The sequence below is a fragment of the Austrofundulus limnaeus genome, unplaced genomic scaffold (assembly GCF_001266775.1).
Source record: "Austrofundulus limnaeus strain Quisiro unplaced genomic scaffold, Austrofundulus_limnaeus-1.0 Scaffold258, whole genome shotgun sequence".
Lineage (NCBI taxonomy): Eukaryota > Metazoa > Chordata > Actinopteri > Cyprinodontiformes > Rivulidae > Austrofundulus > Austrofundulus limnaeus.
This window is the reverse complement of record NW_013952660.1, coordinates 66,331-80,764: the sequence shown is the minus strand read 5'-3', so window position 1 is coordinate 80,764 and position 14,434 is coordinate 66,331. Positions and strand designations below refer to the sequence as shown.

The 14,434-nt window shown below is 37.6% G+C and overlaps 1 protein-coding gene across 3 annotated transcripts in view; it reads right to left on the bottom strand.

The window, feature by feature from the left end:
• Window positions 1–7,572: 7,572 nt before the first annotated feature.
• Window positions 7,573–14,434, bottom strand: part of slc4a5b (solute carrier family 4 member 5b) — a 71,418-nt gene continuing 64,556 nt past the window's right edge. Inside the window, exons 26-27 of one of the 3 annotated variants that reach the window (XM_014020566.1) lie at window positions 13,681–13,721; window positions 7,573–8,099 (exon numbers count right to left, since the gene is read on the bottom strand). In XM_014020566.1, the coding sequence (XP_013876020.1) occupies window positions 7,838–8,099; window positions 13,681–13,721 (303 nt within the window). In that variant the 3' untranslated portion in view covers window positions 7,573–7,837. The remainder of the gene's footprint in view (window positions 8,100–13,680; window positions 13,722–14,434) is intronic. The other 2 variants (XM_014020567.1, XM_014020569.1) reach the window with 2 other exon arrangements.

Sequence of the window (14,434 nt, the reverse complement as noted above, 5' to 3'; positions counted from 1 at the left end):
GCACTTTTCCTGAAGATAGAAGAGTTTGTTGAATCTGAAGTGACATGTTCGTACAAACCCTTTGTACGAACAAAAGTAAGAGAAATTTAGGACAAGAATACGAACGATTCTTGCATGAGGCCCAATGATCTGTGGAAGTGTTCCTGAATCCATGTAGTGATGTCCAGAACAGAACCAGACCTGAGGGCCCCTGCATTCCCAGCTTAATAATCCAAAATGGTTTGAGTATTTTTAGACACAGTTTGTCACTGACTGGTGAACCTGGTGAACCTCTCCCCATCTTCTGACAGATTCAGCCTCTCTTTTATGTTTAGTTACTACCCCGTCCTCTGACCCACCTGTTGACCGTTAATCTAATTAGCTCCAAAATGCTCCTCCAGCTGTTGTTTTATTCACTTTTTTTAAGTATTTTGTTGCCCGAGTATCAGCTTACTTGAAATGCATTGCTGCCATCAAATTTAAAATTACTTTCTTTCCTAAAATTGGTACAATATCTTAGTTTAAACATGTGTATTGTTCACTTTCTTTTACTGTGAATAAAATAGGGGTCAATGAGATTCTCAAATATTTTCATTCTGTCTTTATTAAAGATTTACACATCATCCCAGCATTTCCACACCTGGGGTATCCTACTGAAATCTGACAGTGTTGCATAATGTACATTTTGTAATCAGGGGCCGCTGCAAAGCCCTGTGTAGTGTTTGCTTGCTAACCAATTTACTGTGACCACCACTAAGCTAGAAGGTTTCAGATCCTGTGTTTGAAAATGGGATAATAATCTTTACCAAGTATGGATTATGTCAAATCTTTATTTTTTTAAGTGTTTCTGTATTTTATTTTTATTAAGTTTTAATGATGCAAGTCTTGGACTACACTGTAAAGCATTTTGGTCAGCTTTTGTTGTTTTTAATGTGCTTTATAAATAAATTTGACCTTAACATTGGCATTTAATTCCAAGTCGGTGGTGCCTGCAACAGCTCACATCTGCAAGGAAGCCTGAACTGAGACATTGCATGCAGCTCTTATAAAGTTCCAATGAAATGTCCAATATGCTCTCATGTTAACATGTTTTCTGTAGCAGAAGTTGATAAAACAGCAGTTGGTTTATTGATCAGCTCTAGTTAAAAACTTCCCACTGTTCTGCTTTAGTTTGTCTAAAAACCAAGATAAAATCTATTAAAAAACATTTCTTATGAGGGGACAAATGTACACAAATAAAGAATGTTTTTCTTTTATACACGGATGTGTTTGATGTGGCTGCAGTGGCTCAGTGGTCACGTCTGCAGTCTCATAATCCTGAGGCTGCTGGTTTGAGTCCAGGGGCCTGTTGCACGAAACAAAGATCTAGAATTAAGCTACCCTGAAGGAATTAATTTTTGATTCAACTGCACAAGAAAGGAGGCACATAAATTAATTCACCACAAAGGGAAGACGAAAAGGGTTAGATTGGATTTTTCTCAACTGGGTTTCCGAGGGGTATTCATGTGCAGATATTATCTTACCTGCAGTAGATAGACAGATAGATAGATAGATAGATAGATAGATAGATAGATAGATAGATAGATAGATAGATAGATAGATAGATAGATAGATAGATAGATAGATAGATAGACATGGATTCTACAACCTGAAACTGTTCTGTCGTCTGCATTACATAAAATATTCACATCCTGCAACACTACACCACAGAAACCCATTTTAAAAAATCCAGTCCATTACAGTCTAACATGGAACTGTGGTGTATGTTTGTCTTTAATTTCTAATGAAACTCTACCAGGAAGAGAGTGATGCCTCTCTTTGTTTTATACCCAGACAGTCTGGCACAGCATCTCTTCTACCTGCTTGTTCTTTCAGCCAGTTTCTTCCAGGCTTTAGCTTTAGTTCGATGGAAAGTCTACTTTAAATAAACCTTTTCTGGGCCAGAGCGGTGCTGTTGTTAGACTGATAAGACCTGATAAGGAGCAGCTGAGGGTTAAGAGCAAAATGAAAAACATGCATTGTTCTAAATGTGAAGTGCAAAGCTGTCGTTATCTGATCGATATTTAAGTGCAAACTCGATCAACTCACCAGATGATGTATTTATTTTGATGTACTGTACATGTGATGTTTTATGCAGATTGATAAATGTACATTTTCATTATAAAATGACAAATGTTAACTAAATAACATGTAAAACTTGAATAAAAAATATAAAAGTTATTTGTAAACTCTGGTGTGTTTTAGTGGTCATATTTTAATGGAGCAAAACAATTTCACAGTTTTCTTTTTTAAGGTTTAATTAGCAAAGCTACTTTTTTCATTTTGAATTGAAAATAAGTTTTGTAATAAAATTATTTAAATAGATCTATGATAGATATTTGAAAAGTTATGCTATGAACAAGAACACTACACAAAATAAAAAATAATTTGATTTGTTTTTCATTCACCAGTTAGCATCTCTAATGTTTAGTTTATTTTTATTTTTTATTGATTCATAGCAGCTGAAAACTAAGGATTATTTAGACTGTATATGTACTCAAAACATAAATTTTACCTTGCTAAGTAGTTTCATGTTGTTTTAATGTTAACATGATTTAACACTAAGGTTTGGACTTTAGACCACATCAGTATTTTTACTTTATAAAAACAAGGAGGAAAACAATCCGCTACAACATTTAATATATTCTTTAGAAAAAGCAATTAAAATAATGTACTCAAATAAAAGTGCAGTTACTCCATTTACATTTTACTCAAGTAAAAAGTAAGTAATTAAAAATAGGATATACTGTATTTCCTGTGCTGCACAAAGGAGGAATGTTTTTTTCTCAAATGAGCTTCTAAATGAACCTCAGAGTTCAACATTTCCATCTTCTGCTGTTTATCTGTAATCAGTCACAGAGGTAACAGGTTCAGGAGATAAACCAGACCTCCCTCCCAGCAACACTCTCCAGTTCCTCCTTGGGGACCATGAGGCATTCCCAGACCAGAGAAGATACTGTATTTAATCCCTCCAGAGAGTTCAGGGTCTGCCCTGTGGTCTCTTCCCAGTGGGATGTACATAAAAAAACCTCTGAAGGGAGGCATCCTGAGCCAAACCTGCATAACTGGCTCCTTTTGATGTGGAGGAGCAGCAGCTCTAATCTGAGCTGCCCCCTTACCCCATCTCTAAAGCTGAGCTCGACCACCCTACAGGAAGATCATTTCAGCACTTGATCCGAGAGCTGGCTCTTTGTGTCTTGATTTAAACCTCATGACCACAGTGAGGGTTTGAACGTAGGCAGAGCAGCAGCCCTGACATTTTGTCTCTGAGCCCTGGTGTAAGTGTTTTCTCTCCCTAATTGGGACTCTTGGGTAACATGAGGGAATGCAATTAGTCCAAACGTAAACATTGAGTGAGCATTAAAACTGCCTCAATGCTACCCTGAAAAAACAAACTTTTGGGTGTAGTAACTCTCATTTAATTATTCTTTTAAATCTTACAAAAAATATCAAAATCTCTAAACTACTAGAATTTACTAAATAAATAATATGCATTATATTAAATATCAATATTACTGTACAAAAAAGTAAATGCTAATATTATTTTACCAGTAATATTTAAGTGTTTTTTTCTGGACAACACATAAACATGAATATATTAAGTAACTTCTACTCTTCTGGGCTAAAACTGAGGGTGCATGCACACACAAAGGCTGCTGCTCCTCATTCCCTTGCTTCACTTTTCAAGGAGAGGACAAAACATGGTGGAAATAAAACATAAGTTGTCTGGTTTCTTTTGCTTGAATACATTTGTTGGTGTGCAATAGTTTGATGACATAATGTAGGTGATATTTAGTTGTCAGGGAACAGGGAATGCATATTGTAGCATTTTGCTGTGTTTGGCTGTTTGTCATGTGACTGCAGTGGAGGATTGTGGGTAGGATTCATGTTTGTTGTTGAATCATTTTAGGGTAATTTTGGTTAACATTGTTCTTTCAGCGATCAGTCTGTTGTGTTACTCTAATTTGTGTGTTCATCATTTGTTAACTTGTGTTAAACCATTCAGCAGAAGTAACCATAAGTGAGAGTGGTAGGTCTAGTCATTAATAAGACCTGTGAGTTTCACTTTGTCTGTGTTGTTCATGAAGAAGAATCTAATAAAGGTTCTTCAAAACTACCACCTGGTGGTGAAGTCTTGAACTACAACAAAAGCCACACCTCTCTCTGTAGCTGTGAGGTGTCATACTACAAAATTGTGCTCGACTCATGTGCACTGATATAATGAAATTGTAAGATTTACTTGAAAAAAATCCTCGTAACAATTTGCACTAATGTTTAAGTAAACTAAATGCTACAAATTCATGTATTATTTACTCATCATTATCTAGTAAAAGTTACTAAGAATATAGTTGAAAATTTGTAAAATTGACCTGATTTATTCACAAATCTTTAACTATATTCTTAGTAACTTTTACTAGATGATGATGAGTTAATATTACTTGAATTTGTAGCATTTAAATTTACTTAACAAACGTCAGTGTAAATAGTTACGAGGACTTTTTCAAATAAATTTTACAAACTATTTTTTCAGTGTACTGAAGTAGAAGCTTCTTTTAACTGTCAATCAGTGAACAAATGTTTTTTTTAACATGTGCAGCACAAAGACCTCTTTAATTGCAAACAAAGGCTACTGTACCACATATTAATACTGATTTTTACATATATTTATTTGCAACAGTAACACACAAACATTATTTAAAAAACATACATTGTGATTTCTGGTTGCTTTTTTAGATTATGTCTCTCACAGTGGACATGCACCTAAGATAAAAATTTTAGACCCCTCCATGATTTCTAAGTGGGAGAACTTTCAAAGTCGCTGGGTGTTCAAATACTTATCCTCACTGTAGGTCCTTATAACTGCTCCATATGGAACTAACATTTTACGGAAACTTTGGTAAGTCTTTATAACCGTTTGGTCCATAAACTCCTGATGTCGCTGTTACTAAGATAATGATCTCTGCGGTTCTTTCTGAAATCATCCACATTCCTGAAAAGATGAGATTTCCCAATGAAGAAGAGAAGTTCCACAAAAAAAAAAAACATGCACTAAAAGACCAACCATATTATTGCTTTCTCACCAAAATTAATTGACTGAAAACCAGCTTGAATTTTCTACAGAAGTAAAACTATATCAGGGCCTAAAATATTCAAATTGAGTGCTTGTCTTGCTGGCTCTCATCCCTCCTGGTGGGAATCATTGCTGTAATCATTTGAGCAAAATTGTAACATCTTCACCGAATAGTCTGAAAGGACAATTTATAAAAAGTTTCTTTGACTTTGCAGCACTGCTTGTAGTTCAGGCTCCCATTCTGCTTGACAAATGTCTTTTCTCTGCACCGATTGTTGTCATCTACATCATCATGACTGGGAGGCAAAAACTGTCCTGCAGCGTTCCATCCCCTTAATGTCCTAATGATTCCTTCTGTTAGCAGCACAGATTCTAATAGAAGTACAACGCTTCCTGCCACAATTTCAATTTCCAGAGGCTTTCCCGCTGGGTTTAATTTTCTCCTGAGAAGCTTCTAACCAGATGCTGGGTGATGTCTGAGGAAATGCAGCGCTACTCGTACATGAGTTTAACGAACCAAAATATGTTTAGAGCCAGAATTAATGGCTTCAGTTACTGTTTTTGGTTGGTAGTACCATTATCCAGAGAAAATCTTAATGAGTGTGACAACAAAATAATCATAAATATTACATGAGACACACATCACTGGGATTTTCAAGTGTAACAAGTGTCCATAAAAACATCTGATGATATGCATGTCATAAATATGATTAGGGTGGGATGAAGCATCTCTGCTTCCCCCTGTTGTCAAAAATTAAAGCAAAAATGTACATTTTTGTGAAGGATGCCATGCTATATTTTTGGAAGCAGAAACTGAGAACTCAAGATGTGGGTCTGTCCCATCAGTCCAAAGTCCTGCCTTCCTACCCCTCAGCTCACTAACAGACTGAGCTTCATTAGCTAAAATTAAACTGCTACACTTTTATTAGATATGTGGTTTAGTTTGGGGACATGGAGCACAGGCACTTGCCCTTGATGTCACTGGTTCCTCCACAATCCCTTCCTCCATCCATATTTGTCCCCCCCCCCCACCTCCCCTTGCATCTCCTCCCTGCTTAGCTCCCCCTGCTTCGATCTGCAGAGTAGTTTTTTTTCTTCGAACAATGCTCGTGCGCTTACGTTTGTTAAACACAAGATCAAAGTTCTTTTTTTAACTCATCCTTCCTATTTGTGTGTGTATTCAACACTGCAAGGCAGTGCACATCGTTGTGCAGGACCCTGGACATTCGTTCCCCCGTATCTGTCATTGTATATGTTTCTCCGGACATATGTTCAAAACTGCAAATTTCGTTCTGCATTACATCTTGATGTTGTGTTTGAGTGACACTAAACGATTCTTGAGGTTGTGGATCAGTGGTGCTGAGGGGCTGCTGAAGTTTCCTCAGCTGCTGACTCATTTATATTCAGCAGCCTCAGTATCGTTAGCGTTTACACCATCACTGATCAGCTGAGAAAAGAGTATTTTATATTTCTGATAAGTATTTTATATTTCTGAACATGATCTGGGTAGTTGCTTTCTGTAAAACGGCAAGTGGGAAAACTGAGATTTGTCTTATAAATAAAAAAAGATAATCCCCCCCCCCCCAAAATCACTCAAAATAAGGCTTGTTCACTGTAGCTACATCTGTGGTTGACTCAAACCTGTTGATGATGCATGTTGAATTTTGACACTTGTCTAAAGTTTTTTCTGTGCTAATAGTGATATCATGTTTATAAATGTACAGCATCAATTTCCCACGAAAAATAAGTTCAAGTCTCCGGGTCGGGGAGAGTTTCTGGCTCAAGTGGAGGAGTTTAAGTATCTGGGTGTCTTGTTCACAAGTGATGGTAGGATGCAGCAGGAGATGGACCGACTGGGGTCTCGTCCTCAATGAGGGCGCTGCTTCGGTTGAACGTGGTAAAGAAGGAGCTGAGTCAAAAGGAAAAGCTCTTGATTTACTGGTCTGTCTACGTTCCAACCCTCACCTATGGTCATGAGGCGTGGATCATGACCAAAAGAACGAGATCCTGGATAAAAGTTACCAAAATGAGCTTCCTTCGTAGGGTGTCTGGGCTCTCCCTTAGAGATAGGATGAGGAGCTCCAGCATACGGAGGGGGCTCCTCTACATCGAAAGGAGTCACTTGAGGTGGTTTGGGTAACTGGTTAAGATGCATCCTGGACGCTTCCCTGGTCAGGTGTTCCAGGCATGTCCCACTGGGAGGAGGACCAGAGGAAGACCCAGGACTTGCTGAAGGGATTATGTATCCTCTCTGGCCTAGGAACACCTCGGGGTCCCAAAGGACGAGCTGGAAATGGACGCTGAGGAGAGGTATGTCTGGGTTTATCTTCTGGACCTGTTGCCTCCACGACTCGACTATGGATAAGCTGAAGAAGACGGATGGATGGGAAATAAGCTCATCGGTACAAACAAATTCATTTTTTCTGACTTGTAGAGGTGTGGTGTAAACAGCACCGGGACAGTAAAAAACACAAAGATCGAGGTTGATTTAAAATTGATTTTAAATGTATTTCATCTACAGTGCACATAAACATGTTGTACTTCATCTTCATCACAGCCGTAATGTCATTAAAAACAAGGATGAACACATGAGCATCACTGAGGACTACCACAACTTAAACAAAGGTTCAGACATTCATTTGGGCTTTGATTATTTCTAATGTTACATCGAGAACCTGGAACATGAAGGCATTTGCTGGTTTATGAAAAAAGCGTAGAGACTTTTATGCTTTCTGCTGCAAATTCAATTTACAGAATGGTTTCTGCACTGGAGCCACTGAGACGACTGTGTAGCCTTCTGTGACGGGCCCTGTGAGTGTCAGGAGCCGGTGGTGGGTCAGTGGGAACATACAGGTGCTGCTGCTGCTGGATGTAGAACGGCTCCTCGCAGTCTGACTCCAGCTGGATTCTAACCTGGGGCACAGGCTGGTGTGGTGGCTCTGCGGAGGCCAGGCTTGTCTGTGAGTGGGCAGGTGAGGGGGGGCAGGAGATCTTCAGGCGCAGAGTGATGCTGGGAACAGTGGTGGTGAAACAGTTTTTACTCGACATATCGCTCAGTTTCCAGTTATCTTAAAGCAGTCCTGAAACCAGTCATGACTTTAGTTTGATTAGTGTAATTTAAATCTGTTCAACCATGTAAAAACCTACAAACAGGATCCTCTAAGGTCACAATACAACTAATGTCTTCTCTAAGTGCTGTACAAAGGTATTTCCTTAGATCACCAATGGTGTCATTGTAACTTCAAAGTTCTCACTGGATAGAAATGTACAAGTAAAAGAATAAAAATGATCCCATTTCACAAACAGAAACCATTAAGTATGATTTATGTAGTTAATTTTCAGTTTGACCAATAGTCTGATTGCATGTTCTGATGCATCTCAGTAATCCAGGTAGAAAAAAATCAAAAAGAAAAAATAAGTAGGTCCTCTGGATGGTGGTCTTCTGCCTACAACGCTGTCATTGCAAGTATGACTCCGCCCCCTGTGAGCAAAACGTGGGAATCAGGGCTCCAATGATACCAACACAAAGAGGGAATGAGGGACAAAAACAAGGGGATGTTGAACCCCGCTTGCATTCACTACATACACATAACATGACATGGGTCAGGTGATGGGGCACATGACCCTCTATGAACAATGGCGCTAATCAAGCCTATTGTTAGGCGATGGCCCTCTTTTGCATATGACTAACCTGTTTGTCCAGGTGGAGGCGGAGCTTATAAGGCTGAGTTCACCTGAAACTCAGACTGAAGAAGTCTYTTGGAGGAGAGACGAAACGTTTCACTAAAGAAGAACCCATCCAGAGGACCTACTTATTTTTTTCTTCTTGATGTCTGATTGCATAAATAAAAGTTTTATTTTATTTAAAATTAGATGTAACTGACAGAAACAAACATGTGATCCAAAGAATACGCAAAAACTGAATCGGCTTAGATGTGTAGATTTAAGTTCTGGAATATGCAAGTTTGGCTGTTTTTGAATAAATTTCAAGGAGATGCAAGAGTGGGGTGTTCAAATTTTAGGATATGTTTTTTTTATGAACCATCCCTGAGCTGTTCTTTTTCACAACTTTGTTACTGATTTGTGCGGAGAGTTCCTCGCTCCTTGTGATGTCTCATTTAGTGGTACCTCATACTATTTGGAGTCGTTGCACTGAGTACACGCACAGGTGTGGGCCAGGTCTGCACTGCTGGCATTGTTCATGTAAACGCTTGCAACAGCTGGCCTGGTTGTGGTTTGATTTTTAATCCTACTGGTGTCTCACACACAACCAATCCTGTGCTGACAGAAAACCTATAATATGAATTTTGGAGTGTGTTAGTTGAAGAATAAAATATCTCACTATTTTGAACAAACTTTGATGCCTCCATGACAGTAATAAAACTACACAACAGCCATTCACCTGGAAACTTTTCAACCAACCGTGTTAAGTTGTTATATCATTCCAAAGACCATGTTTTTGTTCAGGTGGGACTTTTGTCTCTTAGATTACAACCATTCAATTCCAATTTATTCATTATGGAGTGTATATACTGTAGTTAAAAACTGAATTAATGAGGATTGAATAAAGGTCTGTTGTGTGAGAGTGAAAGATCAATCACAATAAGGAATTTAAATACTCTGATGCAATGTGTTGTACAAAAAGAACAGAGGAAACAAGCAGATTTCTGGTGAAGTTTGACCTTCAGAGGGCGCTGCTCTTCAAGGAACAAGAACTAAAAGCTAGGGTGGCCTAATGACATAAATCTAACGTAAACCTTAATAAGATCACACATAGTGTTATGTGTTCATGATATTATGTTCATGTGTTCATTAATGTGAAGCATCAGCAATATTACATGTAACTTATTCATATGTGATAGATATTTTTAAACTTTGTCATTCTTTATATTTGATCCTATTGTTTAATCAACTGTATTAAATGTCTTTCTTGCTGCCATAATTTTCATCTCTGCAGCAGCGGAGACTGATAAGAAGTGACCCTGTGATTGGTCAAGATGTTTCTCTCTGTGCTCTGCTTGTAATAAATTCTACAGATTTTCCCAGCGGAGGTCAGAACTTTCTGGTGAGACCTGTCTTTAAGCGTCCTCAGAAACTTCTCACTCTTTGCAAAGAGAAAGCCGTCTTAAAACTGAATGCTTACGTCTCTGTCTGGTTTGTTTCTCCTTAAGAGGTAATTTAATGTCCACTCTGACAATATACAATTTCAAATCTGATAAAAAACGGTGTAACAATTAAAATAGTTCAATCCAATAACGAATGGTATGAAATGAAAATAGGTGTAACTCTGTTGCATTATAATTCTTACAGTTAATTCATGTTAATAGCCAGTTTTTCAAACTTTTTATTGGATTATTGTGGAAATGAAATAATAGTGCACTCTGTGCTCAAATGGTGTCGTCCCTCCATCCATCCATCCATCCATCCATCCATCCATCTTTTTCTTCCTTTCAGTGTCATAGGGGTCACTGGTGCCCCTATCCAGCGGTCACAGTGTAAGGGGCGGAGTACACCCTGGACAGGTCTCAAGTCCATCACAGAGACACACATAGAGACAAACAAGACAAACAACCATTCACTCTCTCACTCACACCTAGGGACACTTTAGAGTTACCAGTTAACCTAACAGTCATGCTTTTGGTCTGTGGGAGGAAGCCGGAGTGCCCAGAGAGAACCTGCTGTCGTTTCTTTTATGAAACCTAATAAAATACTAATATTATAGGACACATTTAGAGCAGAGGTATTCCTGGTTTTTGATTTGTTGTTAGTAAATTATCTTTTTAAATTAAATTCTCAGAAAGATATAACTGGATGCAGGTGAAACAGCACAAAACAATTACAACACCTTGTTGCTAAAACAGCTATTAGAAATAAATTTAGCAGATATTTATGATAAACAAACACCTGAAGCTGACTCAGAGAACTCTGTGATTTTAGGGGAAAAAATTTAAAGTCAAACGAAGACACACGTCTGTGTTATAATGTGGGACATATAAATATTCTTCTTTAATATTATTTGGTTATAGTGTTTATAAAAATGCACACTCCTGTGACAGAGCTGCTCCTTTGAGAATCAGGAGTTTATGTGTAAGTTTCACAGGTCAGATAACAACTATGTTCCAAACATTAACGTTTAAATAATAATAATTGATCCTATCTTCTCACTCTTCTCCCAAACCTCAATCTAAAGTTTATCGACACAACATAGTTAAAACCTCCCTCCTTCAATTAACCCCCTTTTGCCTCAAAATATATTATATGTGTTTTGTGCATGTGTTTCATGCTCTAAGTAATTTTATGCTCATCTCTATTTCTGCATCTTTAGAGTTTTAACTGGATCAGGTTACATTAGAGTTGTTATTTTTGCCGGTTATTATTTTGGTAATGTTCTGCCACAATTTAATTTTATTTAAATGCGAAACTTCCTTGTCATCATTACATAACTGCAATAACTTGTTATCATATTAATCTGTAAATAAATGTTACATGAGTGTGTATCAAACATAATTCAACATAAAGTTGTGTCTAAAGAAAAAAAAAACAATTTTTTAGGGTAACGTTACATTGAAACTGATAAACAACAAATCATTGATTTGTCAGTTTTTACCTTTTTTTTTCAAAATGAAAAGGGACTTGGTGCCCTCGAGGATTGTAAAGCGTAACTTTAATAATTAATTTTTACCCAATCTTAGACCCTAGCCTACAGTGGTTACTTCCTGCCTCTGCATAGCCTGACCCACGCTACCAGGGACTTTGAATTTGTTCAAACAATCTGGTTGTCTTATTTCGATTGACACCTTATTTGACCAACTGGGTTCATCTATAAACTCACCAGAGTGCAAAATGTGGGACAGCCCCTCATGTCCCACCTGTATATGGTACATGTGATTTGATTGACTAGAACTGGCCAATCAGCTCTAAGCTTCATTCTGACATCACAGCTGTGTAGCCAATCATGGTACATTTTATTCGAAATGCAGCTTTGGAAATGAGAAAAAATGATGGTTATAATGTATTTTAACTTCAGTAACTAAATACTAGTTACAGTTACAAAAATTATGACTGCTGAAGTTAAAATTCCAGATTGATAGCTTTACATAGAAACTAGGCTTGTAAATTTACTAAAGGTTTCGGGAGCAGTATTTAATTTAATTTGGGTTAGGGTTAGGTCCGCTGGTTAACAGGTTAGCACATACACAAACGGCTTTAACTTACCGTATTTATCCGTGTATAATACGATCTCATGTAATACAACCCCCCCCCTTTTTTTTTTTAGCTTAAAAAGCATAAAAAATTGAATCCTCAAACTACCTCCAATTTCATACAGGCTTCAAGATTTTTCAGCCTTTGSAGTCTTTATACATATCAGTAAAATGATCATTGGACTGTTCATTTTACTTTAACAACATAAGTACTAAAATGTATGTTGACAACAAATATACTGTATATCAGCTGTAGCAGCATCATATGAATTCTGGCATTTTACACATCGTCCACCAGGAGGCGCCAACACAAAAGTCAGAGACTTCACATGAGATTTGGGCCATCCTGTGGGGGAAAAGCAGATTACTTCCTACTCGTGAGCGCCCCCTCTGGTGGGGAAACATTTTTTCAGGGATACAAACTTTTTCAGAACACCGGTAGACGGCAGCCATTACAGACGAACACGTGTTTGTTGTTGTTCGAGGAGCGGCCCGGTTACACACTAATGTCATTAGTTTGTTATCATTACTAAGGTGCAGGACTGCTTCCCCCCTTTTTCCACATCATGTCGCCTGCCTGGATCTGTTATTATTTTGCTCTGAAGAACGGAGGAGTGTCAGAGGTAAGCTAGCTTCAGCTGCTTTTTATGACGCGGTCTCATTTCCGGACTCAGGCATTTTGCTGATATTTCAGTTAAAATACATAAATAAAATTATTTATCTGAGTATATACTACCCCCCCAACTTTATGGATGATTTTATGGATTGCATTTTATGTATTATACTTGAATGAATACAGTAATCATTTTCTTTATTCAGTGAAGATTTGGCGTGGTAGTAGCTGAAAATCATCCCCAACACATACTCTGAGCATACCCTGGTAACACAGGATCAGTGTTTACAACTTTGCATGCAACATAGCAGCCATTCGTTAATATAATGGAGTCTTCATAATTCTTTTAGGCTTAGACTAAAGATCTAGACAAAATATACAAAATGTATTGTCCTTAATTCACTTGCTTTAAATTACTTTTCCAAAAGCAAAATCATGTACAGCAGGTTTTAAATGTTTTTGTAAAACCAACTCTGTAACATTCATGAGAAAACAGTGAGAAGTGGAGCAAGCTTTGAGTCCTACAGAGTCAAATCTAAAATGTCTCACTGAATAATCACTCAATCAGTTTTATATTCTGCACTGGACACACTTTAATTAGTTATGTGTTACATATTTTGTATATCTTTGCAATGTAAAAACAAAGCAATCCAGATAACGAATCTAAAATCAGTCTCTAGAGGCTGGGGCAGAGTGTATGTTGGAACTAAATGTTTGGTGTAGTGTTGCCCCAGCCAGTGTTTACAACACATCTCTGTAGTTTCAGCACACAGTACCTGTGGTCCAACTCATTCTGATCGGATGTTGAGTTCATCTCCTGTAAGAAAGCATATGTACACACAGAAGCAAAGAGAACGTGCACAGAACAACATGAAACAAGCAAACACAAGCAAGTACACAGAGACACAACGAGATTATTAGAAAGAGAAAACCACAAATCTGTTTTTGTAACAAATGTTTTACCTTAACTGGTATAAACATTAACCTTAGAATCTGGTTCGTTTTGGGTATCAAAAACCCCATTATAAAAGCTTTCTGTCATTAACACGTCTTCTGTTTGGGTCATCATGAATGTGATAATGATTGGGAAGAGCATCTACAGCTGGTTATTTTTTGGAGTCAACCTGAAACAAGATGGCCTCTGATTTCCTGTCAGATGAGGTAGATTTAGAAGTGTCACTTGAACCTGATCCATGTTTGGACAGTTTTTGTCCTGCTGAGCTCTGAACCATCAAAAATAATAGCTTCATCCAAACCATTACCGTCTGCTAGATCCTACCCCAATCAGGCTGTTCAAAGAGGTTTTTCCTCTAATAATATCCCCCTTTTGGATCTGCTCAATTTGTCTCTGATGATTGGTTATGTGCCACAGATAAGTTTGTAAGGTTACACAGTCAAAAATTACCACCAATATTTTTGTCTTATTTAGCCTTTTATAAGAAAAAAAGAACAGATTTATTTTTCAAATCACCTTTCATCATATGATTCATACATTTATAAATGTCATAGTTTATAAATTAAATATTTAAC